Source organism: Perca flavescens, chromosome 14 (assembly GCF_004354835.1).
Source record: "Perca flavescens isolate YP-PL-M2 chromosome 14, PFLA_1.0, whole genome shotgun sequence".
Lineage (NCBI taxonomy): Eukaryota > Metazoa > Chordata > Actinopteri > Perciformes > Percidae > Perca > Perca flavescens.
This window is the reverse complement of record NC_041344.1, coordinates 11,360,890-11,388,219: the sequence shown is the minus strand read 5'-3', so window position 1 is coordinate 11,388,219 and position 27,330 is coordinate 11,360,890. Positions and strand designations below refer to the sequence as shown.

Below are 27,330 nucleotides of genomic sequence, written 5' to 3'. Positions count from 1 at the left end.
ATATTTAATATATTCTATTTACAATTTACAATTTTATCTTCATTTCTCGCCTCTCATTTACATGCAGTCATTGATCATCTTTGCATTCCTGTATATCATTGCCGCCGAAGTCCATGCTATGATGTCATAATAGTTTCATTGCCACGCTGAGAAGCTGGTCGATTCGTCTGGTTTCCAGGCTAGGTAGCCTTGGTTTTTTCCAAAGCAATACATTAACAAAATAAATAAATAATTGACATGTAAACTTGCACAACCTTTGTTTACAGTGGTAGGTAAGAGGAGTGGGCCTGTCAGATTTTTTTTTAGTTCAGAGATTAATCTCAGATTGCTTTTTCAGAATTTTTGGATTTAAGACCTCAAGTTAGACTGAACAGTTTGAATATGAGAAGAGAAGAGGCAGAATTTAGAGGAAAATGTAAAACAAAAAAGTAGCCTACTGCATTGTAGTAGTTGAAATTGGCCCCGCTCCACCTCTACCAACTGCAACATTAAAGTGATGTAGCCTACAAATGAATGCATACTTTTTCTATCACTGCTTTTACATGTATTTATTTTCTAATTGTTCCTCATGTATGCGTGTGTAATCGATAGCAGTGAACTGGATGACCAGAGAGGGAGTCAGATTAGATTCTTACTGGTGCACGAGCACATGTGACACGCCCAAACCTGCACGTTGGTCGTCTTGTTGCTGCGCTCGCGCTGTTTGCTGATAGGGAAAAACCCAACTTCCTTGTTACCACAACAGCCGGCTCACAACTCCATAAAGAAGCGTCTCGTCGCCACATTTCATTTCATCAGCAGCGACAAACTCTTCACATGGACACATCAGCGGAAAGGCACATTTAACAGCTCGTGTAGATCTTTTGAGGTAAGTTTATCTCGTCTTTTTTAAAGTTTTAAAGTTGAGGCGGAAACAGAAGTAGTGACTTTTTAAACTATATTGTAAGAATAACCACAATTAGTATGTTGCTCTGTGTTTACAGCGGATCCACCACTAAATGAGAATTTTCACTATGTTATTTCAATAATTTAGATAGCGAGAGGACATAATAATCTCTGTTTATTTCCCCTCTTAGTTCTCCTTTTAGATCACATTCAACTTCCGTCAGATGTGAAGACGATGGTAGCCTACCATACCACCATAGTGATAGACTGACAGATTTAGTAGATTTTAAGATTTTCAGAAACTGGTTTGATGATCTTTGAATAATTTCAGATATTTTTATCACGCAGATATTCACTGGTTTTAGCCTCTCAACTGTGAGGATTTACTTTTCTCCAATTTAAATAAGTGGAAAGTGATTTTATTTTGGATTTGGGAGATCAAGACATTTGATTACTGGGAAACTGTTTGGGCATTTTTTTTTTTTTCACATTTTCTGCCATTTTATCGGCATGACTCCATGCATAAAAAAAATTATATGCAGATTAAGCAATAACGAAAATAGTTATTAGTTTCAGCCCTAGAAGTAACAATCTGATTTTAAGAGTAAATAAAATGTGTTTAAGATAGAAAGAACAGAAAATATATATAGTATACATAAAATGGCATGTAAGTATGTAGGCTTTAAAGTTAAAAAAAAAATAAACAAATGAAAGTAGGGCTGCAACTAATGCTTATTTATCTGCTAATTAGTTAGATATTCAGATTACAGACATATAAGACAAAGAAAACATTTGAATACAGCACCATAAGAAACCATTCAGTCTTTTAGGATTACAGACGGGTCACCAGTAGTGGAAGAAGTACTCAGATCTTTTACTTAGGTTGAAATAAATGTATAAAGTAGCGTGACATGGAAATACTCAAGTAAAGTATAAGTACCTCAAAACTGTACATAAGTAAAGTTCTTTATAATGTGTTTTTCCACACAGGTGGAAGGTGAGCGAGTTGAAGCTGAAGCGATGAATGCTGATGTTGCTCTCTTCACATCTGTACACCCGTGGAGTGAGACCTCCAACACCACCCGTCGGTACCTCCCATACTCTGACACTTCTGCATGGATCGTCTCTTCACTCCTTCCGGCTCCAAACTCCTCCCGCCCCTCCTGTGAGAGAATGTACGCCGGTGACCCCGACCCCTCCCAGGACCCCCAGCTCCTGGAGGCCCAGCTGGACTTCTTCCATAAGCTCGGGTACTCCACGGATCAGGTTCAGGCCGTTCAGCAGAAGTTCGGCCCCAACATGGACACAGATAAACTTCTTGGGGAGCTGGTGAGGATCAGGGCCAGTCGAGAAGCCAGTCGGGGGGCCGAGCAGGGGCCGGTGACCACGATTTCCGTGCTGGTACCCAGAGGGGACCTCCAGCTTGCGGGCCCCACCATGCTGCTGCCTTTTACTGGATCATCTCCTCCGAGCAGAGAAGAGAGCAGTGAGGATGGAGACGCTCTGAGACCCGTGGTTATAGATGGAAGCAACGTGGCCATGAGGTGAGAAACCGCTAAAATGATTGATTAGTCCATCAACACAAAATTAATTAGCAGTTATTTTGTTAATTAATAAAAAAAAAAATGCCCCAAATTCACTGGTTATAGCATCTCAAATGGGACAATTTGCTGCTTTTCTCTGATTAGTCAATTAATCGATTAGTCGATCAACAGAAAATCCAGCAGCAACTATTTTGAATTTCAAATTAGTATTTTAGTCATTTGTTTTTGGAAAGATTTGCAGATTTCAGCCTCTGACATGTGAATATTTGCTGCTTTTTTTTCTCAGAGTAAACTGAATATGTTTAAGTTGTAGACTCTGGATCGGACAAAACAAGACATTTGAACAAAATGATGAGACATGGCTGTTTTTATTATATTACGACTGTTTTACGAACTTTCAAGGCATTGATTTCCTCTCTCAAATTACTCAAACTTTCAAGGATTTCAAGGACCAGTGTGTCTCATACAAGCGCTAACGGGTGCCTTGTGTGTCAGTATCAGATGCTGAGGGCCACTGACCAAGCTGCTGTATTTGACGAGTTGGGAGTGAGAACGGGTTGTTTATTCTGGAGGGAACATGAATGTTTGTACCAAATTTCATGGCGGTCCAGTTGTCGAGGCATTAGGCCTACACTAAAACCCACAAATGTGAACCTCATGTTGATGCTCGCACAGCTAATAACCATGAATCTAATAACCGATAACAGCTTTTCACACCCCGACTCTCCTATAACCTTACTTGTCCTCGTTTGGAACATCACTTTTGGGTATCACTGCTTCCACATATGCAACCTGTAGTTAGAAATATGTGTATTCACTTTTTTCCGAGAGTATCCGCTTGTTTCCTGGCAACCTCACCGTGACAACAAGAGTCCAGGAAGTCATTGCTCTTAGCCAAGGAATTGTTCTACACATAATTCCCTGTGAAATCGTGACTTGTTTTTTTTACACTTTAGTTTTTGTACATAATAAACGGGATACATCATGTTAATTAGTAAGCTTTAGAGGCGCTGGTAGTTAGATTTAGTTACCTCTAAAGTAAGCCAGGTTAGCTGTTTCCCCCTGTTTCCAGTCTTTGTCCTAAGCTAAGCTAACCGCCTCCTGCCTCCAGCTTCATATTCATCATACAGACACAAGAGTGGTATCCATCTTACTTTAATAAAGGAAAAAGGTGTTTCATAAAATGTCAAACCACTCCTTTTTAAAGGGTCCAGTGGTGTAACATTAATGTGTTAATGTTTTCTAATTTCTTTCAATTATTCATTCAGTCACGGGAACAAGGAAGTGTTCTCTTGTCTGGGAATCCAGCTGGCTGTGAACTTCTTTGCTGACAGAGGTCACACTGAAATCACCGTCTTTGTTCCCTTGTGGAGGAAAGAGCAGCCCCGGCCAGATGTTCCTATCACAGGTGAGATGACCGGAAATCACATTAGTTTTTTACGTTTTCTACTTCCTTCTTTGCCTGTCACTGGGGCTGACGCAACACTGCCCTTATTGTTAATTGAAACCAATGCGGGGTTGGGTTGTTGTAAACTCTTACATTACCTTTTTGTGTTTAGAAAAGGAGGTTGTGCCTCCTTTTTTTTTTTTTTTTCATTTCTTAAGCAGAAATGTCAAACATTTACAAATTGCAGCTTCTTTGCAGTAATCGATATTTTATAATAATAAAACAACGGTGAGCACAGGAATCCTTCACTTTATTAATGACCTGAAATTTATAGGCTTAAAGATTATTTGAGAAACTAATTGGCAGAATAATCCAAAATAAAAAAATAATTGTTATGTGCAGCCTCGTTTTGAAATAGTGGACGTTAAAAGCCAGAGGCAAAATTAAAAACAGCTGAATCGAAGAAACAGAATATAATTTTGCGTGAGCGCTATCGCTCAAAATTGGAAATACCCCACATAGGTTCCCCCCCCAAATGCCAAATAAATAAGGTTTATCTGTAATCTTTATAGCTATAACTTAAAATAAATATGCATGGTTTCCAAATGGTTTGTGATTACAAAAGATAACAATTTAAACTGTCAGTGTTTCTAACAGCTTTTTGTTAACCTACATCTGGAGGCGGCTACTGACACCGTACTGCTTGTTTACTCTTTGAACAGATTGCTCATGCTGATAAATTGTTTTGTTGCAGGATGTACTTTTAGGGCCCTTTTTTATTAATATTTAACCAGATAAAATCTGTCTGCTGGGAAAGAACCTAAATTAAAATGTGACTTCCTGAAAGATGATAATTAGGATTGTGTATGACATATCATAATAAACATAAAGTGGCTAGAATCAATATTTTTAGCACGACAATGTGAAAGCCATGGGATAATGTAAAAGAGGTGATGAACCTTCAGAGAATTATCACCTGAATCTGCAGCTCCCCTCGACTTTACGGAGTGTAATAGTGAGTTTCAGCTCATTGTTTAGCTGCCTGGTTTGTAAATGTACTGTTTGGCTTCACTATCACTGCTCTCTTAGCTTAGCTTTCAGTGAAAAAGCTCCTCAACAAACAGCTGACAGACACAGCAGAGACTAGCTGGTGAACTTAGTGGAGCTTTTAGCTAAGATAAGAGCCAGATATTTCCTTCAGGAGTTGGTCGAGACCAAAAACAGAGCTAAATGAGAGTGAATATTGGACTTACATTCATCCGTTGGTCACAAACACGACTCCAAATAAATGCTAATGTCGCTCTGTAACTGCTGGACGTGTAAATAAGCTGATATCACCTTAAAAGGTGATGTTTCTGCTTCATGTTCTGACTTCATGTTTGGGTTATAGATCAGCACATTCTGCGAGACCTGGAGAGCAGGAAGATTCTGGTGTTCACGCCATCGAGACGTGTTGCAGGCAAACGGGTGGTCTGTAATGACGACTGCTTCATCGTCAAGCTGGGCTACGAGTCTGACGGCATCATCGTGTCCAACGACATGTACCGGGACCTTCAGGGAGAGAAGCCGGAGTGGAAGCGCTTCATCGAGGAGAGGCTGCTCATGTACTCCTTCGTTAATAACAAGTGAGTTCTGCCTATTTGGCTTTCCCTCACTGCTTTCCTGGAATGTTATTTTTTTATTTGTTATTTTTTCATATTTTTTTTTTTTTTACTAATGTATGAATTTTTACCGTAACGTAGGTTTATGCCTCCTGATGATCCTCTGGGCCGCCGTGGACCGACCCTGGAGAACTTCCTGAGGAAGTTTCCAAAGACTCAGAAAAAACAGCTATGCCCTTATGGTGAGAAAATTCCCATCAGTCTCAGCTGTACTTTTTGTTTAGTGCTGTTTAGCATTGTCAGTGTGAGCATGCTAGCAGGCTGACATTAGCATGTAGTGTAAATTGGCTGTAGACTCTTAGTCTTGTTTGAAAATTATCAGCGCTGCTAAGATCTTCTGTTTTGTTGTTTTCTTTTAGGAAATAAATGCACTTATGGGATCAAATGTAAATTCCACCATCCTGACCGAGCTAAACAGTCCAACCGCTCGGTTGCCGATGAGCTTCGGGAGAACGCCAAGCACCCATCCACCGCTCTCAAACAACCCTCAGCTCGCTCCAGTCCTGTGCCTGGACAGAGCCTATCGCTGGTGGAGGATATGGCAAAGAAACTGACTCTGGGACATGAGAGTGGCTCCTTAAAGAAATCTCATAAAAACGAACAGTTGAAGGCGAATCAGCGCTCCAGTAAGAGGGCCACATCTAGAAAGGAGAAGACCGGCCAGCACTCGTCTTCTGACCACGGCTCAGTGCGGCAGACTGGCTCTCAGGAGCAGCTGGACTCTGGTTTAGGCTCCATAGACATTCGGCCAGTGGATGGCCCTCGGAGTGTGTGTGATCACCAGTATGGGCCGACATACGGGAGCTCTCAGCACAGCTGCAGTGTGAGACAACAGTACTGTCTCCGGTGCAGCTGCTGCTCACATGGCCCTTCACCTCGGGGGACAGGACCAGCTTTCCAGCACCAAAACCAGCATTACAGCATTCCATACCCGACTCGTTACGGCAGCTACGGTGCATACCCAGTCAGCATGTCTGCGTACAGTCAGCCGACAGATTTCCAGCACAGCAGAGTCCACGGCTGCCAGCAGCAGCAGCAGCAGCAGTACTGGTCCGATCCGTTCGGGGCCCATGCTCCGGGGTTCCACAGCCTGCCGGGGGAGAGCTCGCACTGGCAGCCTCCTCAGGGGACGAGTCCCGGCGGGGAGGAGAGAGACGTTGTCCGGAAGAAGCTCCTCGCTATCTTCAGCGTCCAGTTAGTGGACACGGCCATGGACATGTTTCCTCAGCTGATGGATCCACAGATGCTGGTTGCTGAGATCCTCAAGCTGCAGAGTCAGAGCAGAAGATGAAGTCCAGCGCCGGTCCAAACCCCACGTCTTTCTATGGAACAACTGAAAAGATAAACATGAGTTTGTGTATTTATGTATTGTGGTATCCACCTTGCTGTAAACTGTATTTGAATATTGAATGTATTTGAACGCCTCATTGAACTGGATAAAATAAGAGGCAGTATGCAGTTGATACAAATTGTATCTTTAATTTAAACATGTGAAAGGAAAAAAGTGGATTTTAAACTTGGACAATCTAATGCATTCCAATGCAACTGTTCTGCCAAAAAATCTACTTTTATTGTGCCTATATTATGTCTTTTTGTGTCATATTGGCACTGTGCACATTTATGCTTTCGAAGCCAACTATTGCAGAGGGTGGGTCATGACGAAAAAATAATGTTGAGTTATTGTGATGCACAATTAATCAAGGCAATACTTAGCATAAATAATAATTAACCTCACAGAAATGAAATTTAAAACTGAAAACTGGCTTTATAATCCTTTTTATTCACAGTTTTGTATATTTAATGTGTTTTTGGGATACTTTTTCCAAATTTCCTCACTAGAGCTTTAGTGGACAGTTGTCTGTGTTTTAGTTATAGTTACTATTGTACTATTTTACTTAAGGACAAATTCACAGATGGTCCATTGAGTGACAGACCTGGATTGTTTTTGTTTTAACAGTTATGAATGTCACTGTTGTGAAATAAAATTTCATTAAATTAACATTTATAATTACATATCATGGTGATTAACAAATTACTCATCATCACATCACACCCTTTGCAACTTTAATTTCCCTTGGATTTTTGTTTTCATGCCAAAAGCTTATTTGCATCTAGTGCTGCATCTCCTGATTATTTGATTCATTGTTTGGTTTATGTAATAGATACAAATAATTGTATCTACTACGCCTAGTGTGACGTCTTCAAGTTGCCGTATGTTCTGCAAAACATGTCTTGTGCTGTTTGCAGCTTGAACACATTTAGTCAAAAGCTCATGAGTGGTGCAGGTTAAAACAACCAATTATGAGGACCGTTGAGCCGTCAGAACTTGTTCTCCAACACAAAACCACATGATTGCTTTTCCTTAGAAAGTTAAAGGAGGTCACATGTGGAGGAGGATCAGATAATGATCAGACATGTTGGGATTAGATAACATGAAAACAAAACTCCATGATTTCATCCAAAGGTACCACATAGGGCATGAGTCAGGTTTCTCACTTTATTTGAGCTACAATCTGTATGAAAGGTCCTATATAAATACATTTTATTATTATTATTATCATTATTATTATTATTATTATAAGTAGCAGTGTGGTCAGTGTTTGCTTCATATATTGTTACACAGTGTGCACATTTAGCTATGGGACACTTGACAACCACAGCAAATGGAGGAAATATAAAACTATGATATCAGATTTATGACTCATTCACGGAAATTAATGTGTTCTTAATGTACTTTCCCTGCTTATCCTGCAGTTTGATATTGACTAAATACACATTAACCCACCCACACGTAATTTGCACACACACGTACAGTGAGTGAGAATGTGGAAAAAGAAAACATTTTGACACACTGTAGATACTGTGAGATAAAACTAAAACTAAATGTCTGTGTAAATTAGGCCAATAAAGCAACAAGTATTAACACAGGAAAGACATTTGTTATTAATGAAAATATAGTGAAGGGGGCCACATTAACATTCACTTTTAACATGTTCAATACAAATGTATAAGCGCACATAGGCCCATGTAAAGATGCAACATAGCCCTTGATCTAATTTATGGAGGTTAGGACGAACCTGTTCTGCAGTGGTGAAAAGTACCATCATTTACTCAAGCACAATTTAAACATTGAAATACTAAGTAGTTCTACTCCTCTATAGTTCAGAGGCAAATTTGTTTCCACCACTGCATTTATTTTATAGCTGTAGTTGAAAATGAAAATGTGAAAACTTTCACAGAAATGGAACAGGGGAAATCACATATGTATGTTTAATCTGATTGAGGTTCCAGCTGAAAATGCGGAGCATTTTGCTGCATCAGATAAGATCTTGGCTACAGAAAGTTTTGAACACAACATTGACATTTGACATTTTAAGTTGATCATCATTCATTTGGAGCCGTGTTTCTAGCCAACTGATGAATGAAAGTATAATATTTACTCTCTTTTTAGCTTAAATATGTCTGCTCCACTATGTTTACCAGCTGGTCTCTAACTGTGTCTGTCTGCTGTTTGCTGTTGTGCTGTACAGTGAGTTTTGTTGTGTGCCTTTTGCAGCCAAAAATCACACCATGAGAGCGGTGGTGAGAGTGAACCATAACAGTAAAGTTGTGGGTCAGACAGCTAAGCAATGAGCTGGAACTCGCTATAAAGCTCTGTAAAGCTAATTAACATTGTCAACATTGTTTTCAGTCTCATTTTAAGATTTTAAACGAACAATCCAAATAATGTAGGTAGGATTCCTAAATGATCTGGGCCGGGCCCACATACTTTGGCTAGACACACTGTTCTATTCACACATGTTCAAAATGCGATCTTGAAGAATGACTCATTGAATGTTTTGTTCTCATTGTGCCTTAGCATAATATGCAAATACTGAGGCGGGTGTACGTGAAAGGATACACTCCACTGCAAGTGTGCACAAGTTAAGACATGACATGAGTTCCTAGAGTTCAGACAAGGAATGAGAGTCAAAGACAGGGTGATACGGACCCAAAAACACTGCATTTACTTTAACATTGTTATATAGTATTGGAAGATCGAAGGTCTCCTCACTTCCTGAAATTGAAAAGTCTTGTAAACTTGTACAGACAGTGTAAGTGGGACACTGCTGCAAATTTGACATCCACAGCTTACTTTCTGCCCTATCATTAAAACACACAGCGATTCAATGTAACTACATTTACTCAAGTACTGTACTTCAGTACGATTTTGAGGTACTTGTATTTGCTTGAGTATTTTTCATTTTCTACTGTCTCCTCAACTACATTTCAGATGAGAATAAATGATATAATGCAGAAATATACTACCCAGTAGTATACAAAAGTATCTAAAATGGGCTCCACATTGACAAACTACAACATAAAAATCCTCTTCTTACACGTCTTTGTCAGTTCAAAAACATAATTAACATAATTACTATATAATAGTATAACACTCCTGCATGATGAGTACTTTACTTTAAGTACATTTTGCTGATATTACTTCTGTTCTTTTACTTGAGAAACATTTAGAATTCAGGACTTTAACGGTAATTAAATATTTTCAGACTACAGTATTTCTGCTTTTACTTAAGCAAAGGATCTTAGTAGACTTATTCCATTACTGGAAACAAATGTATCTACAGACAAGATATGTCTTGACTATTTAATAAACTAAGCCTAATTTAAATACTAATACTTCTAATTTAAATGCAGGGGGTGTAACAAACCAAATGTGGGGGATTTACACAGTCCAGTTGAAAAGTACCTGAGCTGATAGTGAGAATATCATTTTAATACTGGGAAAATATAGGGAAAAACTGTAGTTGCTCATGTGCTGTCAAGTGTCAGAATAGGAGAAAACAATTTACGTGATAATGACTCCTCCTGTTGGATTCATGAATAAATGTGGTGCTGTCATGCATTGTGGATTAAGTTACAGCAAATATGTTCATTGTGGGAATTTCACTGTAAAACAAAGTAGAAGACAAACAAAATGTAAATATATTCCTCATTTATGCACACTTTGTTAATCTAAAATAGAATAATTAGTTAATAATTATTCTATTTTAGGGTTTAATAATCATTTAGATTAAAACAAGTAGGCTACTGTAGCCTACTTGTTTTTTTAAACTCATGATGTTACTCACTCCGGTACAGTAGGTAGCGACATGCACCTTAAACGTTAGTTTGTAGCCCGCCAATAAAACTGAAGAAGAAGAAGAAGAAGAAGAAGAAGAAGAAGAAGAAGAAGAAGAAGAAGAAGAAGAAGAAGAAGAAGAAGAAGAAGAAGAAGAAGAAGAAGAAGAAGAAGAAGAAGAAGAAGAAGAAGAAGAAACTTCACTACCCAGAAGTCAAATGGAATTTGCGCAGGCGCAGTTTAAATCGGTTACATGACGCTTATTTTGTTGTCTTAACCCAGTTACTGTAGCTAGATACTGCTCTGTCTGTCTTTGGTAATAACTGTCAAATACATGTTGCAGTTATGTAGCGCACAGAATAAGGAATTTACCCTGCTGTGACCAGCTAACGTTTGCTAATGCTACAGACTGTCTGTGAAACTACTGCTGCTCCGTTTCACAACCAGCTAGCGAACAAGCTAGCCAGCCAGACGCTAGCAAACAAGCTGCGATGTGCTGCTGTTTGTTTTGCTCTCTCTCTTTCGTCTGAGGCTAGCTATCTAACTCAGCTGCCAGGCGGCTAACCGAGCTAGCTAGCTACGTTTTTGTGTGTGGTGTGAAGCAGAAAATACATCGCAGCCACCTCCTTATGCTGTCGTTGCTATATCAAGTGTCCAGCTAAGATGTGGCAAAGTGTCGGGCTCACACTGCTGGTCATTGTGGCCACACTTGTCTGTGCGCTGCTCTTCATGCTGTTTGGTGAGTTAAAAGAAAATAACCTTAATAAGTTACTAACAAGCTAACTCCCATTCTGTAACTGATTTAACGGTTGTCATCGGATTGGGGAAAAATTGATAGTGATGACACGACACTGCTTGCTAAGAAGAGGAAGCAACCGCTGATAAATTGCTTCAAGTTTCAAGTTGCAACAATTACAGAATTGTAATTACAGAAACAGTAGTTATCAGTGAAAATCTTGGGTCAGGCTTCCTCAAAATCTTAAGTTTAAAAAAAACAATAGTTGTAATAATGCGTAAGTTAAAATATAGGGATAAATGTATACATTAAAATGTGAAATGAGGTAAAATACATTTGTGAAAGACTAATTGCAAATGAATAAGCTGAATGTAAACATGAATGTGGTAAATGTGCATAGTTAGAAGAATATACAAAAGTTAAAAAAAACTGTTGTAACACAGCATGTAATAACGTCAAAGTGACAATTTTAGGGTAAAGTGAACTTAAGTCCGTTTTAATAATATAACAGTTTTCCCTTAAATTTCCAACTATTCCTGTAAAGAGTGTATTAAATGTCTTTGGCCGGTGTTTCAGTTTCAGTAAGGAGTTTCTATTTTTATCATGCGCAGATGAGTGTTTAGTCAGAACGTAAACATATCCTCTTCTACTGCCTCCAGCACTTTTCTAGTTTTCCATCTCTCCCTGCTCTGCCTGCACCTGATTAGCTTTTAACTGGAAACACTGACTGGACACAACCAGGTGTAGGTGGAGCAGAAAAAAAAGAGAAAATATGAAATGTTGGGGCTCACCTATAGTCTCAGTTTGTGGCTCTTAATATATAACCATTACTGGTACCTGTTTCAGAGCTAAGCAGCTGTTGTTTTTCTTCTGAAAGATCCTGTAAATACCCAGCCATCTTTGAAAAACGTAACATTGTTTTGAAAGTATTTACATAATCCTCAAAGATTTGTTTGCAGTGTTGGGAGAAGTATTCAAATGGTTTACTTTAGTAAAAGTAGCAATACCACACTGTACAAATATTCCATTATAAGTAAAGAAGTTAAGTTCTGAATTTAAAAACGTTATCTTAAGTAAAACTACAGAAGTATTATCAACAAAATGTTGACAGTGGAGTAGAACCATAAAGTAGAATAAAATGGAAATACTCACATAAAGTACCTCAAAACTGTTCTTCAGGACAATACTCGAGTAAATGTACTTAGTTATTTTCAACCTCAGCTCTTTTGTCCATCTGGATAAAAAATGTTTACGTCTACTTCACAATTTTTGTTTAACCCAACTCAATTTCCTATCCAGGTAGCTATAAATCATTTGTCTCCTGGCTCATTTTGTTTATCGAAAGAAAAATATAAACACACAATTTATATGTAACATCAAAATAGACTAAATCTTCTTAATCATGCAGCGGCTAGAAAATGTTTTCACCAGATGGTTAGAGTATTTTAGGAGTTTTAAAAACAGCTGTAAGTGTTGTTAAATGCCCTTCTTGGATTTTTCAAAGATTGGTGGGCATTTATTGCAAAAAAAAAACATTGAGTTAGAACTACATGACGGGCACCTGTGGTTTTATCATGCCTGTAAATAAGTAGCTATTTTTCCTTCTTCAACCCTCAGGTTGGTATGTAGTCTGGCAACTCTTCCTGTCCAAGTTCAAGTTTCTGCGTGAACTTGTCGGGGACGCTAGCACCCCGCAGGCCGAAACGCAGCCGTCCGAAACCAAGAGCGAACGTACAGCTAATGTCCCACCAAGAAGTCGGCCCAGGACCGCACGCCAAAGAGTCGCCTTTCCAGAAAGCACTTCGTAGATCATCCAGACCGCCACTGTGTATCCTTCGTGACCCCTCTCTCGCCGTGACTGCCCGTCAGCCCTCTACAAACGCCATCAGGGGTATTTCCCACGGATCCTGCACACTAAACAAGGACCTTGTGGACACTAAGTAGTCAACCCTCCTCTTCACCGAGACACTTTAAACTGACCAGGCAGATCTCCTGGTTTCAAAGGGAAAAGCCATTACTGTCCATTTCTTTATGTCACCTGTTCATATGGTTAAATATGTATTGAGCAGAGAGTCTGGGGCTCCCCTCCTGGTCCTCCTGTTATCCTGCAATAGTGACAGCCAGCTTTCATGAGCAGCCACGCTGCTTTGTGCCACCCATGTGGAGTATGAAGATATGTGTTGTTGTTCTTTCTCTAATGTACATGTTTTAATCTTTTTTTTTTTTTTTTTTTTTTTTTTTAAAAGAAGTAAGTCCTACTTTGAACAAAGTAGGCAGATTAAAAATGAGCTTGTCTGCATCATTTCAACAAGAACAACTGAAGATAAACTGAAACAGTGATTTGTACAACTGACGATTTTCTTTTCTTCAACATAGTGCAATGAAAGGAATGTTTATGCTGTCATTTTGTTGTTTCTTTGCACAGTATACTCTGCATATTAGGCATGAGGTGGAAACTGTCTCACCCAGCAGATAATGCCCAAAGCCTCAAGATGAAAATGACAAATAACTTCATTCCAGTTGTGTAAAATGTGACCTGTTTTTTCTTGCTACTCCTCCTTCACCCCCCATTTTATATATATTTATACTTGAAGAGTCAGGTGAAGGTTTAAAGGAAATGTCCGTGTTCAGATTCAGTTATACACATTATTAGTTTTATGTTTAAGAGCAATGAAACAAGGCTTCCTGCTGCCCGGGTGGTGTCTGAACCCTCTCCTGTTCCCCGTGCCTCTGTCTGCACCAGTGCCTGTCTAGATGGCCTCCTTTTGTAAAGCCGAAAGTAGCTTGGTTTCCATTACAGGGCAAATCAAAGCTGACCTAGTCCATATTTATGTAATATTCTCCCTCCAGGTAAAACTCATTTAACTCCTGCACCTTTTTTCTCAGCAGTGATTTTATTTTCTTCTTCAGTGGAGCAGTAGCTTCAAATAAATAATGCCATAAATATAAAGAGACCTGACCTGGTTTGTTTGGAAATGTGATTAATGGTTCAAAGAATTAATTATATTAGCTATAAATTCCCTGTGTATTAAACATAAAATACTTAAACTGCCTCATTCTACAGTACATTCAGAAAGTATTCAGATTTTGTCTTAATACCCCATAAAGACAAAGCAACAACAGGATTTTATATATATATATATATATATATATATATATATATATATATATATATATAAGAGAAAACTGAAATATTACGTTGACATAGGTATTCACACTCTTTCCTATGACTCTTGAAATTTAGCTCAGGTGCCTCCAATTTCTCTTGATCATTTTGAGATGTTTCTACACCTTGATTGGAGTCAACCTGTAGTAAATTCAGTTGATTGAACATGATTTGGAAAGTCAAACACCTGTCTATGTACAGGTCTCACAGCTGACAATGCATATCTGAGCAAAAACCACACGAGGTCGAACGAACACTTGCAGAGCTCAGAGAGGGGAAGGTTCCCAAGAGCACAGTGGCCTCCGTAGTTCTTAAACGGAACAAGTCTGTAACACCCAGTATACTCTGCTGTCCGCCCGGCATCAGGGGGAAAGAGCTCCAGGGAACCTGCGTGAAGATGGTAGAAACTTTAGGAGGGACAACAATCACTGCAACACTCCTCGGTGAAAGACCGTTTATATACTGTCTATGTGAAAGACACGTGAAAGTCTGTAATCAGCAAAAAGCACTGTTTGGCCTTAGCTTCTAGCGTCACGTCTGTAGGACACCAGGCACCGCTCATCACCGCTTAGGGACAAAACCGTCCTCGAGTGGGCCAGCCAGAGGCCGGACTTGAATCTAATCAAAAATCTCTGGAGAGATCTGAAAATGGCCGTCCACCGCCGGTCCCCATCCAACCTGACGGAGCTAGAGAGGATCTGCAGAGAAGTATGGCAGAAAATTCCCCAAAATCCAGGTGTGCAAAACGTTATGGCCTCATACCAAAGGCGACTCAAGGCTGCAGTCGCATGCCTGAGTTGCTTCAGCTACTTACAAAGTTTAGGGACTGAATACTTCAAATAAATGTCACAAATGACCATGTGATGTCAGTTTCTTTGACCTCCTAGAGTTTAAGCACAAGGTGGCAGTATTGCACTGTTACCAAAAAAAAGAGAAGAAAAACCACCCTAACTACACTATCGCAGTTCAAAATGGAAACTCATCAACTGAGCAAGGTGGTCCAGTACATGTTGAATCACTGGTCTGTAGTCTATTCAGTATTTGTGTATTAATCCATGTGGATCAAGAATAAAATCCTTTCAGCTGCATCTTTTTTGTTTTTTAACTTAAAACTAGATTGAAATGCAACTATTTTACTTTTTAGTGATCATCAGTTGTGAAGGCAAAAGGAAAATATAACTAACTAGAGCTGATTATCAATAGTTTATTTACCCAGTTTATTAGTAAATGGTTTTTGAAGTGTATCTAATATGCTGCAACAGACAGTGCAGCTGATTAGATTGTGAGTGGAATTCAGAGACCGAACAGCTGCTTAAACATGCAAAAAATATACTATAAATAAAACTTAACACAAAAAACACACGTGCAGACTCCTCTGCTTACTTGTCTCTGTACCCTTTAAGCTCTGCTGGCTGATTGCTACCATAAATTACTGCCCCAAAACTCCATGCAGTGGATTAATCTACTGTATGTATAATGCAATTTTGAGTCTGTCTAGCTTTAAAATACCATTTATCTTTGACAAGGCTTAATCCATTTCAGCCCCAAGGGTCATTAGCGTATTCCTAGTGCTTGTGCTTATTGCAACACCAGGATGCAATAGTTGTGACTGCAAACATCACGTAGCACAGTGAATCCTACAGGATTAAATCAAATTTAAATGATCTATATGGGCACTATTCAAAGCTCAAATGTAGTGAATTTCCCCAGAGCTCGTGTTTTTCTATAAGTCCCTTTTCTGTCAGTCAGCTTTTTTTTTTTTTAAACTCAAATTATCATTTCACTCATGTCTGCAACAACAAATTAATAATCTGCAGTTATAACTTTATATTTACAGTAAATAAATACATTTACTCAATAGGATAAACTTCATCTATCCGACCGCTGTAGTAGCTGTGCAGATTAAGATGATTTAAAAATTAAATAATCTAAAGTATGGTGCGTTATTAAAAACCTGTCAGTGTATAACATTTGTTAAATTAGCTCCACCTTTTTCAGCTGCAACACTTAAGTAAACATTAATGCAGTAGCAATACCGCAGTGTACTGTTACAAGTAAAAGTTCTGCATTTAAGATTTTACTTGAGTATTAGCATTAAAATATACTTAAAAGTACCAAAAGTGAAACTATGAAGAATGGCCCACCTCAGACTAGCGTATATTATTGGATTATGATTATTGATGCATTAATGTGTACAACAATAAAGTAGCAGAAATTGGAATTACGCAGTAAAGTACATAAAGTGCTAGTACCTCAAAATTGTGCTCAAGTACAGTACTTGAGTAAATGTGCTAAATTACTTTCCATTACTGATTTTGAGAAGTGTATTTAAGTAAAATTTTAAATGCAGGACTTTTACTTGTAGCAGAGTATTTCTTCACTGTCTATTGCTACTTTAGTAATTCATCCACCGCTGCAAGAACACATCTAATTACATACAAAGAAGACATGCATCTTCTTTATTTAAATTGATACATTTTACTGTGGTATGACTCAAATGTTGAGAATCCACTCATCCAAGCGCATCCTGCATCCATCATCTACTGGAAACGCATGCAGAAAATTAAGAAACCACCCTTAACAGTAAACTGACTTTGAGGCAAACCTTCACTGATAGTTTTATTCATACTAATGATGCCACCGCTACCTCAGAGTGATTCTGCCTGCAGCTGGGGAAGCTTTTTCAGAAAAAAAGGAGGCCCTGCTGAGCTAAGAAGCTGTAATTTCAGAGCCTGCAAATACTTCACAGGAAATGATTGTGGTAAACCAAGGAAATGACGTAGACTCTCCAGTGCTCCTCTCTCGCCTCTCTCTCTCTCTCTCTCTCTCTATATATATATATACACAGCAAGCTTAGTCCTCAGCTCCTGTTGTTGGCTGCAGGTATTACACATTACCTCTCCGATGACCTTTCACTGTTTGTTCACTCAACAGACAGGTGAGCAGCTGACTTTTTGATTGCTGCTGCTCTTGTATATCGCTGCTTAATTTCCATCTCAGCAGTCTCAGCACCTGTTAGCTGTTTCTCGGCCCGACTAGACAGTATCTCATCGGGGAGCGTGGAGACAGCTGCTCCAGGGGATTCAGCAAAATGCAGCTTCAGCGCTCCATTTCTGCAGCACCTTGTGTAATTTTGGTCAACCAAAGACAGCAATTTATGAGATGTTTGGCACGCTGCCCCTGGTGACAAAACACACACAGAAGCCCAGGACTGTGTGTTCTGGCCCGAGTGGATGTGTTCGAGCTGCCAGGACTAAAATACCTCATTGACTCACCAATCTTTCCCCATGGTCTCAAGCATTAATCAGCCAAAAGCTTTTTCTCAAAATTTCTCTCCCGTTTAGAGCCACTGTTTGTCCTGAGATGCACTAGTGGAAGAAATTCATATGTTACTTAATGTAAAAGTAAAAAAGTAAAACTCCTGAATTCAAAATATTACTTTAGTAAAAGTAATATTTTGAATTCAGGAGTAAAAGTACAAAGGTTAGCATAAAAAATATACAAAAAGTACCAAAAGTAAAAGTACTCATTATGCAGAATGACCCATTTCAGAATAATATAACCTGCATAATATTACTGGATTTATAGTTATTGATGGATTCATTTGTACATCACTTTAATGGTGCAGCTGTTAAAGGTGGAGCTAATTAAATCTATTAAATTTAAATCTGTTACTTAAAATTACTTTTTCTTAATTTCACTGCTTCTGTATTTCCTGCTCTCCGCAGAGCAGATTAGCAGACAATATGTCTGAACCAGACTTGTAAAATGGACCAGACATCTCCTGATTTACCATGTCTGCCTGCAGTTAGTGTTAATGGGAACCCTCTTTTAAAGTCATTGCAAATTCCTTTCTTTCTCATCTCCCTGGAGAGCTCAAAGTGGGATGCAGTGAATAATAAAAGCAGTTGGATTGCTTGTAAGTGCCAGTCTGTGTGAGCTTGAAGGATTTTTAATGAGATTTTCTGATTTGGAGTTGAAGTCTCACTGTGGTCACCTCTTCTTCACACATCAATCTATCTATATAGCAGCTTTTTCTCCACAGGGAAAGACTATATTTCACTCAGGGTATAATGAAAGAGGGGCACGTGAACAACCAGGCTGTTTTTAGTTGTATCCTACAGCCAGTTACTGTAGTTCTACACACCCAAGCCTCAAACTTTGTCCTCAAGAGGCTGTTTCTGTACATTAATATTAGAGAAAAAGGTGTTGCAGCTGATCAGGTCACTCTGTAAATGTTTCTCACGGTCCAGAACATATGTACTGTGACTGTCCTTTACTTGCCCCTCATTATTCTCCGTGTGTCCTATCTAATGTTCTGCGAGGAAAGTGAAGAATTATTTGGCACAGGCACTTTATCCAGCTGCCATCTTTAACCGACCCTCTTCTTAAGATTAGAGGGTACCACTCTGATCAGATATGACTTGAAATCAAAAACATCCCGCAGGCGTCCACGAGGATGTGATTGAGTTTGACAAGACGTTGGGCTACCACAGTTACAGAAAAACCCTAAAATCTGCAATGATATTTTATTTGAAAATGTATTAACTGCTGAGTCATACTTTGGATGAATGAACTCTTGTAAATTCGGTTTCTTAGCACTGAAATGGTGCCATCACCCAAATTTAAAGACCTAACTCACGGTCCCTTTGTTGGAAGTTATTTATTTATTTTTGCCAGAGCCTAAAACAACAGTCTTTACTGCTCAAATGCAAATCCACAATGTTTAGTTTTGCCAGAGCTTTCAGCTGCATCTCATGGTCTTCATCAGACTCTGGCAAAACTTGTAAGCCTTTAAATTATTTAGAATTTCAGTTTATAAACATTGCCTATAACATCTAAGAAAGTGTTTACCTGGACATGAATGCATTTCTGTGAGTGGTGAATATTTACAATTTAGCATTAAAATGATCTGTGATCCCGGTGAAATGTTTAGAATTTAATTATTTCCTTGTGGCCTACATAATCTGACCTTTCCTAACATCCAAGCCAAGTTCACAATTTTGTGCATTAAAGTAAAACTATCACAAATAACGCATTCCTCTTTAACTATAACACATCTGTTAAGTCGGATAAATTAAAAGGACACAGTTTCATGTTTAAGAACAATCCTTTACTTTGTGGAGAGCTCCACACACGCAAACACACACATCGACATTAACATGATTTTACAAGGAGATTTACGGTCACACCCAGCAGTAAGACACATCGACACTCTACAGTCATAAAAATGAAAAACACATGACATCTCATAAGGTGCTTGATAATATGCGACAGGAATGTTATGAATGTCTACATACTCCTACAGAGACACCAATACTGCATCTACATATATATATCTATATATATATAGATATATATATATATATAGATATATTCATACCATAATACCATAATATAAAACAATCTACACAAAAATATAGCAAATATTTACAGAACAGACTTTTTACAACATCCAAAACTTAAAGACGAAGAACAATATATATATATATATATGTATATATATTTATTGTAAATATATATATTTATGCTAGATTAATGTACACATGGAGTCTGTGGTGAAATGTACTAGTTGGAAATCACAAATTGGCCAGTTGCAGCAGCTGTTCTTTGAACTGCTGAGCGTGATGTGAGAGATCCGTGACTCGGTCCACCATCTCCTGGATGGCAGCTGTGTTCGGGTAGTTCAGGGCGGCCGTTTTAGTGGCAGCCACGACAGTCTTCAACAAGTCACACAACACGTTACTGGAGTTCATCACCCTGTTGGCCACATCAGGCGCCGCGGCCTGCCTGGACAGAGTGTCTCCGATGAAGACCAGTTTGTGGGCGCTGAGGATGACAAACTTGCTGTGCGCCACAAAGATGCGAGGAGGCTGCCCGGCGCTGACGCAGCCGAAGAAGGCGTCCACGGCGCTGAGGAGCGTAACAAAGTGCTGCTCGCACTGCTCGGAGTAGAAGCCGAGCAGCTGGCGGTCCCGAGCGCACACGGGGGTGGAGGGGGACTCCGAGAGGGAGGCCGAGGTTTTGCCCGAGTGTGAAATCCACTGTGTGACGTCGTTCTCCACCGGTTTGATCACGTCCTGCTCCAGCTTCTTGAACTGATTGATCTGTGAGGGGCGACAGGACTGAGATTATTGTCCGAGCTTGCTTGTGTACAGCGGTGTACAGCGGTGAAAGAAGTACTCCGATCTTTTACTGAAGTAAAAGTAGCAATACTACACTGTAGAAATACTGTTACTGTTGTTGTACAAGTAAAAGTCCTGCAAGCAAAACTTTACTAAAGTAAAAAGTACTTAAAGTACCACAAATAAAAGTACTCTGCAGAACAGCCCATTTTAGAATCATATTATATTACTGGATTATAATTAGTGATGAATTAATGTATGCATCTCTTTATTGTTGCTGCTGGTAAAGGTGGAGCTAATTGTAATTTAGATAATGCTGGGAAGTTCAACCTACAATATATCTATAATTTATTAGTAAATTTGTATTTTCTATTAATAATATAAATCTGTAAAGTAAATAGTAACTAAAGTTATCAAATAAATGTAGTGGAGTAAAAAGGACAATATTGGCTTCCAAATTGCAGTGGAGTGGTATACAGTGGAAATAGTTAAGTACAAATACCTCAAACTCGTACTTAAGGACAGTATTTGAGTAAATGTACTTTGTAACATCAGAAGGAAATAGTACATGTTAAGTGGTGGAATTCTTTTTGTAATTGTAATCGTTTCAGTTATTTTTCAAGCAAAAATGCCAAATATTTTCAGGTTCCAGCTTCTCCAATATGAGGATTTTCTGCTTGTTTTTATCACGTGTAAGGCTATGAGGTGGCATCTGGCTGCAAAAAAAGGCTCCAAATGTTTGACTCTGTTTGTCTCTCAAAGTCACTGCACCTATGAGACCCTAAAGGTCAACGGCTGTGTGTATCTGATGGTATATGAATATAAAAACATGTATGATTGATAATATAGAATCCAGTGCAACACTCCAAAAAAGACAATATTCTGACTAAGCTGTTTACATGGCTAATGAAAGTAAATATTCCACTAATATTCCTGATTTTTTAATTTTTTTTTTCAAAGTTTACCAGCGGTGATGGACTTGTTGGACCGTGCGAACACAGCGTCCCTCTTTCATTCCTTCAATCAGCTTCTTGAAAATGTCGGCGTAGCGATGTGTGCGCATATCCAAAAAGCTGTTGATATCCAAGTCTTTGATAATGTTTAAAAGTAGCTGTGTTTCTCCTTCTTATCGGGTCTGCAGCCTTTGCAGCAAACTGTTGACTGGTTGGTTTGTGTACAGCAACCATAGCAACGCACAGAGCTGACCGTAAACCGGCAAGAGGCCGTAAACCGCGGTAAAAACCCCGACTGAGATTCATATTCCCGAATGTGCTGTATACATGTCCAAAGGATGCCTCTAAAACCCGAATAATACCGGAATACCCCACGTCTTAATTGGAAAATGCTATATTTGGAAAAAGACTTTATTTAGAATATCCAACCAGAATATGCTGTTTACGTGACCTGTATCAAATTCGGAATATTGTCCTATTCGGAATTATAGTGGAATATTGGTGTGCATGTAAACATACTCATTGTCTGAAAAAGAAAGCGAGAGGCTCACCTGTTCCTGGCCCAGCTGGACTTGACTCTGCTTGATGATGTCTTCTTTGTCCAACAGCTCCTTCTGCTGACGTTCAAAGTCTTCTTTGCCCTGTGGAGGAAGCGGAGTAGATGAGAAGAGGCATTCAAAAAGGTACTCACACAGTCCGGCTTTGACTTTTCAATACATCCTTCATGGATTAGACTCATAAAAAGTCAGTGGACATAAAGACTATAATGGAATGAGACTTAAACAGAAGGATTGAAAATCGCAGGACATTTGCTACATTAAATCTTTGGTATAAAGGCTATATTTACAGTATATGCAAAATTGACATGACGATTTCACAGAAACAAGACAGGCCGTATATTAAAGCCACTAAGTGTAGGATTTACCCATTTCTAAACTTCTAGTTTTAGTATAAAAAAAGGACATTTTGGTTAACAAAAAATGCCCCAAATGGACCATGGGTAAAATAAAGAGATGAGCTGACTGAGGCTCATCCAATACTTGGGTTCCGGAAATTGCCACCCACCGCTGAAGTGACGGGTCAAGTCACAAAAAAGTTCAGAATTTCCAGTTGAGTAATAGGACTTTGAGAATCAAGGGGCTAAAAGCAACACTTGCTTGCTTGACGGCACAAAATGTTCTCGTTTTTAAACAAAACAATTAAAAAAACTCAACACTTTTTTTTTTTCTCACTGTGAGGATTTACCTGCAGATGTACATAATCGTAGTCCTCCATCCAGCTTTTCACACACTTCTCGCTGTTGTTCATGTTCTCTTTGTCTTGGCTGGAGGGCACGGGGAAGGGTTTGGTCTGGCCTCCGTAGTTGTCGTTATCAGAGGAGGGGGAGGTGAGCGGGTGGATCATGTTCTCATCCGGTGTGCTCCCGGCAGAGAGAGACCCGTTCATGTGCGTCCGCCTGAACAGCAGCTCAGCACTGCTGCCTATCGTGGACGCCAGCTGCTTGGTGTCATCGGGAACCGTCCTGGAAACCATGACGAAGCGATCCAGGTCGTCGCTCTTGGTGTGGTGCTTGCCAGACGACGCTAGGGCGTTCAGAGCCCAGCTGCAGTTCTCCAGGACTTGGTAGATCTGCAGGAGGATCTGCTGCGAGTCCTCCAGGCGTCCCAGCTGCCGTCTCAGCTTACTGTGCAGGCTGGAGTCTGATAGAGCTGTGGCGTTCACTGCAGCCCCTCTACCAAACACAACAAAGTCCCCCAGGGCAGCCCGGACCCTGTCCAGCACTGTGCGGATGTCATTAGCGTGCCGCTCCATGAAGGGGAAAGTCCTCCAGTGAGGGGAAGCTGCCATAGAATGTAAAGCCGCGACTGAGGCCTCCACGGCCTGCTGCAGGCGGTACAACCTCTGCACAGCAGCGTCCACATCCAGAGCCAGGCGGCCCTCCGAGCTGGAGCCCGTGGAGGACGAGGAGGTGGACATGCTGCTGCGTGTGCTGCCGGTGCTGGAGATCGACAGGCGGTTCACGCCGTCTGTCACGTCTGCTACTGCACGAGCATCCTGAGCGGGAATGTCGTATATACCTTTGCTTCCGTCTCTGTCGGCGGGCGAGGCTCTGTGCTGGGAGGGCTGCATGCCCCGGGGGATGTCGTATATGTCCCTCTGGGACCCCGCCGCCAAATGAAGGGCGGGTGGAGGCACGTCATAAATGCCTTCGTTGCTGTTGGTATTTGGGTGTTGGTGATGAGCAGGAGGCTCCACGCTAGGAGGGAAATCATAATTCGACTGGGGACTCTGTGTGGGTTTGGTGAGGGCCGGTGGCGGTACGTCGTAGATTCCTTCCTGCTTGTGCTTGAGAGGCTGCGGGAAGTCGTAGTTTCCCTCCTGCAGGGCGGGGTTGTTCCTGCAAGGAGGCACCGAGTAGACCTGCAGGAGAGGACAATCATTAGTTTTACATCCAGTGCAAATTCAAAATCGCGGAGCACAATCACCGTTTGTATTATTTATTGTGTTATGCACATACGTGCATAAGTGCCCAGCCCACATGGACTTATAAGACCTAAAAAAAAATGGTGTTGACATGAACATTACTTTGCAAACAAAAAAACTTCCGTCCCAGGCTTTACAATTAAAATCAGCCACACTAAAACACAACTCCTGTTTCTTCTAGTCATTCATCAAGAGAACCCATCAGCCCCCTGACATTATATTGAAACCATGGCTTTCTAATTTTTAACTGTAGACGTTGAAAGAGACAAGCCACAGACAGAGCAGAGCTATTTCTCATAGCATGATTGTGTCTGAATTTCATAAATAGTGAAATATTCATGACTTATTTAGACTTCTAGAGGCGACCTTTTTAGTCTGACTTCGGATTTAATTATTTTAAATACAAGGAGGCATCACTCCACTCTCTGTTATAATCTCTCCCTCTTCTCATTCAGTCTCTGTGCTGTTACTTTCTCAGTCTTTTAATTGTAAAAAACAATAAGATAGAAACCCACACCATCATTGTCCAGGAGAAAATCTACCTGGGGAAATCAGGTTTCTTCACTCCCTTACCCCGATCAGGAAATGTTTATATGACATGTAAGAAATCAGCTTGCTGGAAGAAGTCTACTGTAAACACACTGAATGTTGGCAGGTTTTCACCAGATACAGTTTGTACTGCAGTTAGACATTGAGGAAGTGAAAGACCTTCTGGCTATCTGTACATACCACAATTAAATCCTCGTAGTTTCTTGCTTTGATCCCTTCCTCTAATGCAGAGTAACATAAAGCTTTAACCTCCCACTAACTTGACTGAGCAGAGAGTGTGACATTTATGGCACAGAGCATGATGGGAGCGCAGTGGGTGAATAAAAAGTGATTTCCATCAGCCTTGAAATGCACTCTTTACAGCTACACAAGCCTGCCCAAAACTGTGATTAAGAACGACGCAAATAACAGGTCCCAGCATATTTCAGGTTATTACAAACAAACTGATGGCTCTCTGCCTGGTCGGGTCTGGAAGTCTGGTGAAATCTTAGAGGGTTTGGAGAGAGAAGAGTTATGTCCTTGACTTTTTTGAGTTCAGACACAGAACTACTCATAAAGTTTTTGGTTTAACTCTCCTGGCAGGCAAAGCTTTCATTTAGTGCCGCCGCAAGAATGTCTTAAATATGACATTTGACGTATTATTCATTTATTGCAGACAATTCAAGAGAAATACTAGGAACTTTATCAATAAATAACTTAAGCAGCCACTACTTCCTTAAATCAAACTTTATTTGACTGAAATAAACGCAGTGTCTGACTAATCATTGTGGTGGAAGATGTACCAGTTGTTGAAATGTTCTCTTACCCCTTGTGAAGAGGGAGGTATGTCGTAAACGCCTTGTATCCTGAGGTCCATTTGAGACGGAGGAACATCATAAACTCCTTGGTTTCTGGCACCAGGAAACATCTGACCAGGTGGAATATCGTACACCTGAAACATGAACAGAAAATCAAATAAACACCAAATAAGGGTTTACGTATGGTATGGGTTCTGAGCACATCACTTTATATTTGGTTAAAGTAAATTACAGCCTTTTATTTTGTGAGAAGCTGCACCTTGTTTGCTTTAAATAATGCAACATGCCATAAAACTGCGAGGTTTATCAGCTAAAAAAAGATGGCAGGACAAAACAACTGTCAAGGATCCTTTCTGAGAAAATAAGGTCACCGCAGAGAACAGGGTATGTGGCCGACGCGGAACATGCTGAAGATCAAAGAAGTGACAAATACAAACCTCGTGCTGCATTTGCCTCAAACTATTTCTGCTGTGTCGACTACTGACATTTTTAGAACCAAACCAGTGTATTTGTATGCTATACACCTTGACATTTTTGGATGCATTTTTCCTACCATTGCCTTCCATTCATTTGTTTGGTAGGAATGTAATTTGGATATTTTTGAATCTCTTGAAATATGTTTTGAGTTATGTAATCCCCCACAGTGAACCTTAAATAGGCATTAATTAAATAATAATTAAATTAAAATCAAAATGTTAAAACATGGAAAAACACTGGTATGATCCATTAAAATTACTGATTTTATAGACAGTTTATTTAATTTTTTGTTTTACAATTATAATTAAATTCTTTAGGAATTTAAGTATATATATGTATATGTGTGTGTGTGTGTTTGTGTGTGTGTGTGTATGTATGTATGTGTATATGTGTGTGTATGTCATGTTCACCCAAAATGCCCTTTTGAACTCAATCAGAATGTACACTGGTGGGTAACTGCATTATTAGACTTACATTAGACTTTAATATCAGATGTATAAGTAGGCAGAGTAGGTCATACGGGTAAACTGTACATGCTGTGGGAACAAGAGACACGTACCCCCTGTGATCTACTGGGTGGGACATCATAGAGGTCCTGCTGGTTGTGCTGGCCTGGGCTGAAGGTGTACGACTGTCCCACTCTGGTCGGGGTCACCACCTGTCCGATCACAGCAGGGGGAGAAACAAACAATCAGAACTGCTGACTAAAAAAAACAAACCCACCCGGGGCACAGCAGTGCTCAAGACAAATTACAAACACAATCCTCCTGCCACCCAGCTCTCATACTTTTGGACATGGGGCAAAAATAACAAAACTTCAACAGGGCTCTAACCGACAATCTTAATTACTGATTCTTTTTTCAAGTGACTGATTACTGGTTTTGTCAACAAAATGCCCATCACAATTTGTCAGAGCCCAAAGTGAAGTCTTTAAGTCTGGTTTTGTCCGACCAACCGTCCAAATGCCAAACATATTCAATTTACAACGATATAAAGCAGCGAATCCTGGCACAATATAAAGAGCAAGAGTTCACTGTGAATAAAGAACTTAAAACTGGTGGCTTATATTCCAGCCAATGGAACAAAAAGAATATCACAATCCTGCAGTTAAACTAATATAAACTAAAGAAAACATAAAACTAAATGTGGTTCAGTTGAGCGATAAAATGAGCAAAAGTGAAACTTCAGCAGCACTTTGTAAAAAAACAGTGAAGGACTTTAAACCCAAGGACTTCATCTGAATTGTTTTATGATTAAAAGGGGATATGAGAAGAGAGTTTTATCGTAGTACTGGCTGGGTTGTGAGCGTTGAGACCTGGTCAAGTAATCATTAGGTCATTGGTATTGATGAACCACCCTGGCATTAGTGCTGTAGGATTTAACACACCTTTGAAATATTAACACTGTGGTTCAGACGGGCTTTAGAATAATGGGGTGATTACTGCTT

At 39.8% G+C, this 27,330-nt stretch overlaps 3 protein-coding genes across 3 annotated transcripts in view; 2 read left to right on the top strand and 1 right to left on the bottom strand.

Annotated features, from left to right (window-relative positions):
• The first annotated feature begins 631 nt into the window (after nucleotides 1–631).
• On the top strand, nucleotides 632–7,416 carry zc3h12ab (zinc finger CCCH-type containing 12Ab). Its single transcript, XM_028598447.1, has 6 exons — nucleotides 632–868; nucleotides 1,876–2,429; nucleotides 3,698–3,837; nucleotides 5,207–5,441; nucleotides 5,559–5,659; nucleotides 5,837–7,416. Exons 2-6 carry the CDS (start codon nucleotides 1,906–1,908, stop codon nucleotides 6,766–6,768), a joined length of 1,932 nt encoding a protein of 643 aa, XP_028454248.1. The 5' UTR covers nucleotides 632–868; nucleotides 1,876–1,905; the 3' UTR covers nucleotides 6,769–7,416.
• A 3,367-nt stretch (nucleotides 7,417–10,783) lies between these two features.
• smim13 (small integral membrane protein 13) lies at nucleotides 10,784–14,282 on the top strand. The gene is made up of 2 exons (XM_028597672.1): nucleotides 10,784–11,335; nucleotides 12,950–14,282. Exons 1-2 carry the CDS (start codon nucleotides 11,260–11,262, stop codon nucleotides 13,138–13,140), a joined length of 267 nt encoding a protein of 88 aa, XP_028453473.1. The 5' UTR covers nucleotides 10,784–11,259; the 3' UTR covers nucleotides 13,141–14,282.
• A 5,307-nt stretch (nucleotides 14,283–19,589) lies between these two features.
• nedd9 (neural precursor cell expressed, developmentally down-regulated 9) overlaps nucleotides 19,590–27,330 on the bottom strand; it is a 32,509-nt gene continuing 24,768 nt past the window's right edge. The window contains exons 3-7 of the mRNA XM_028597939.1: nucleotides 26,443–26,541; nucleotides 25,415–25,540; nucleotides 22,822–23,997; nucleotides 22,128–22,217; nucleotides 19,590–20,605 (exon numbers count right to left, since the gene is read on the bottom strand). Coding sequence (XP_028453740.1) covers nucleotides 20,078–20,605; nucleotides 22,128–22,217; nucleotides 22,822–23,997; nucleotides 25,415–25,540; nucleotides 26,443–26,541 — 2,019 coding nt within the window. The 3' untranslated portion in view covers nucleotides 19,590–20,077. The remainder of the gene's footprint in view (nucleotides 20,606–22,127; nucleotides 22,218–22,821; nucleotides 23,998–25,414; nucleotides 25,541–26,442; nucleotides 26,542–27,330) is intronic.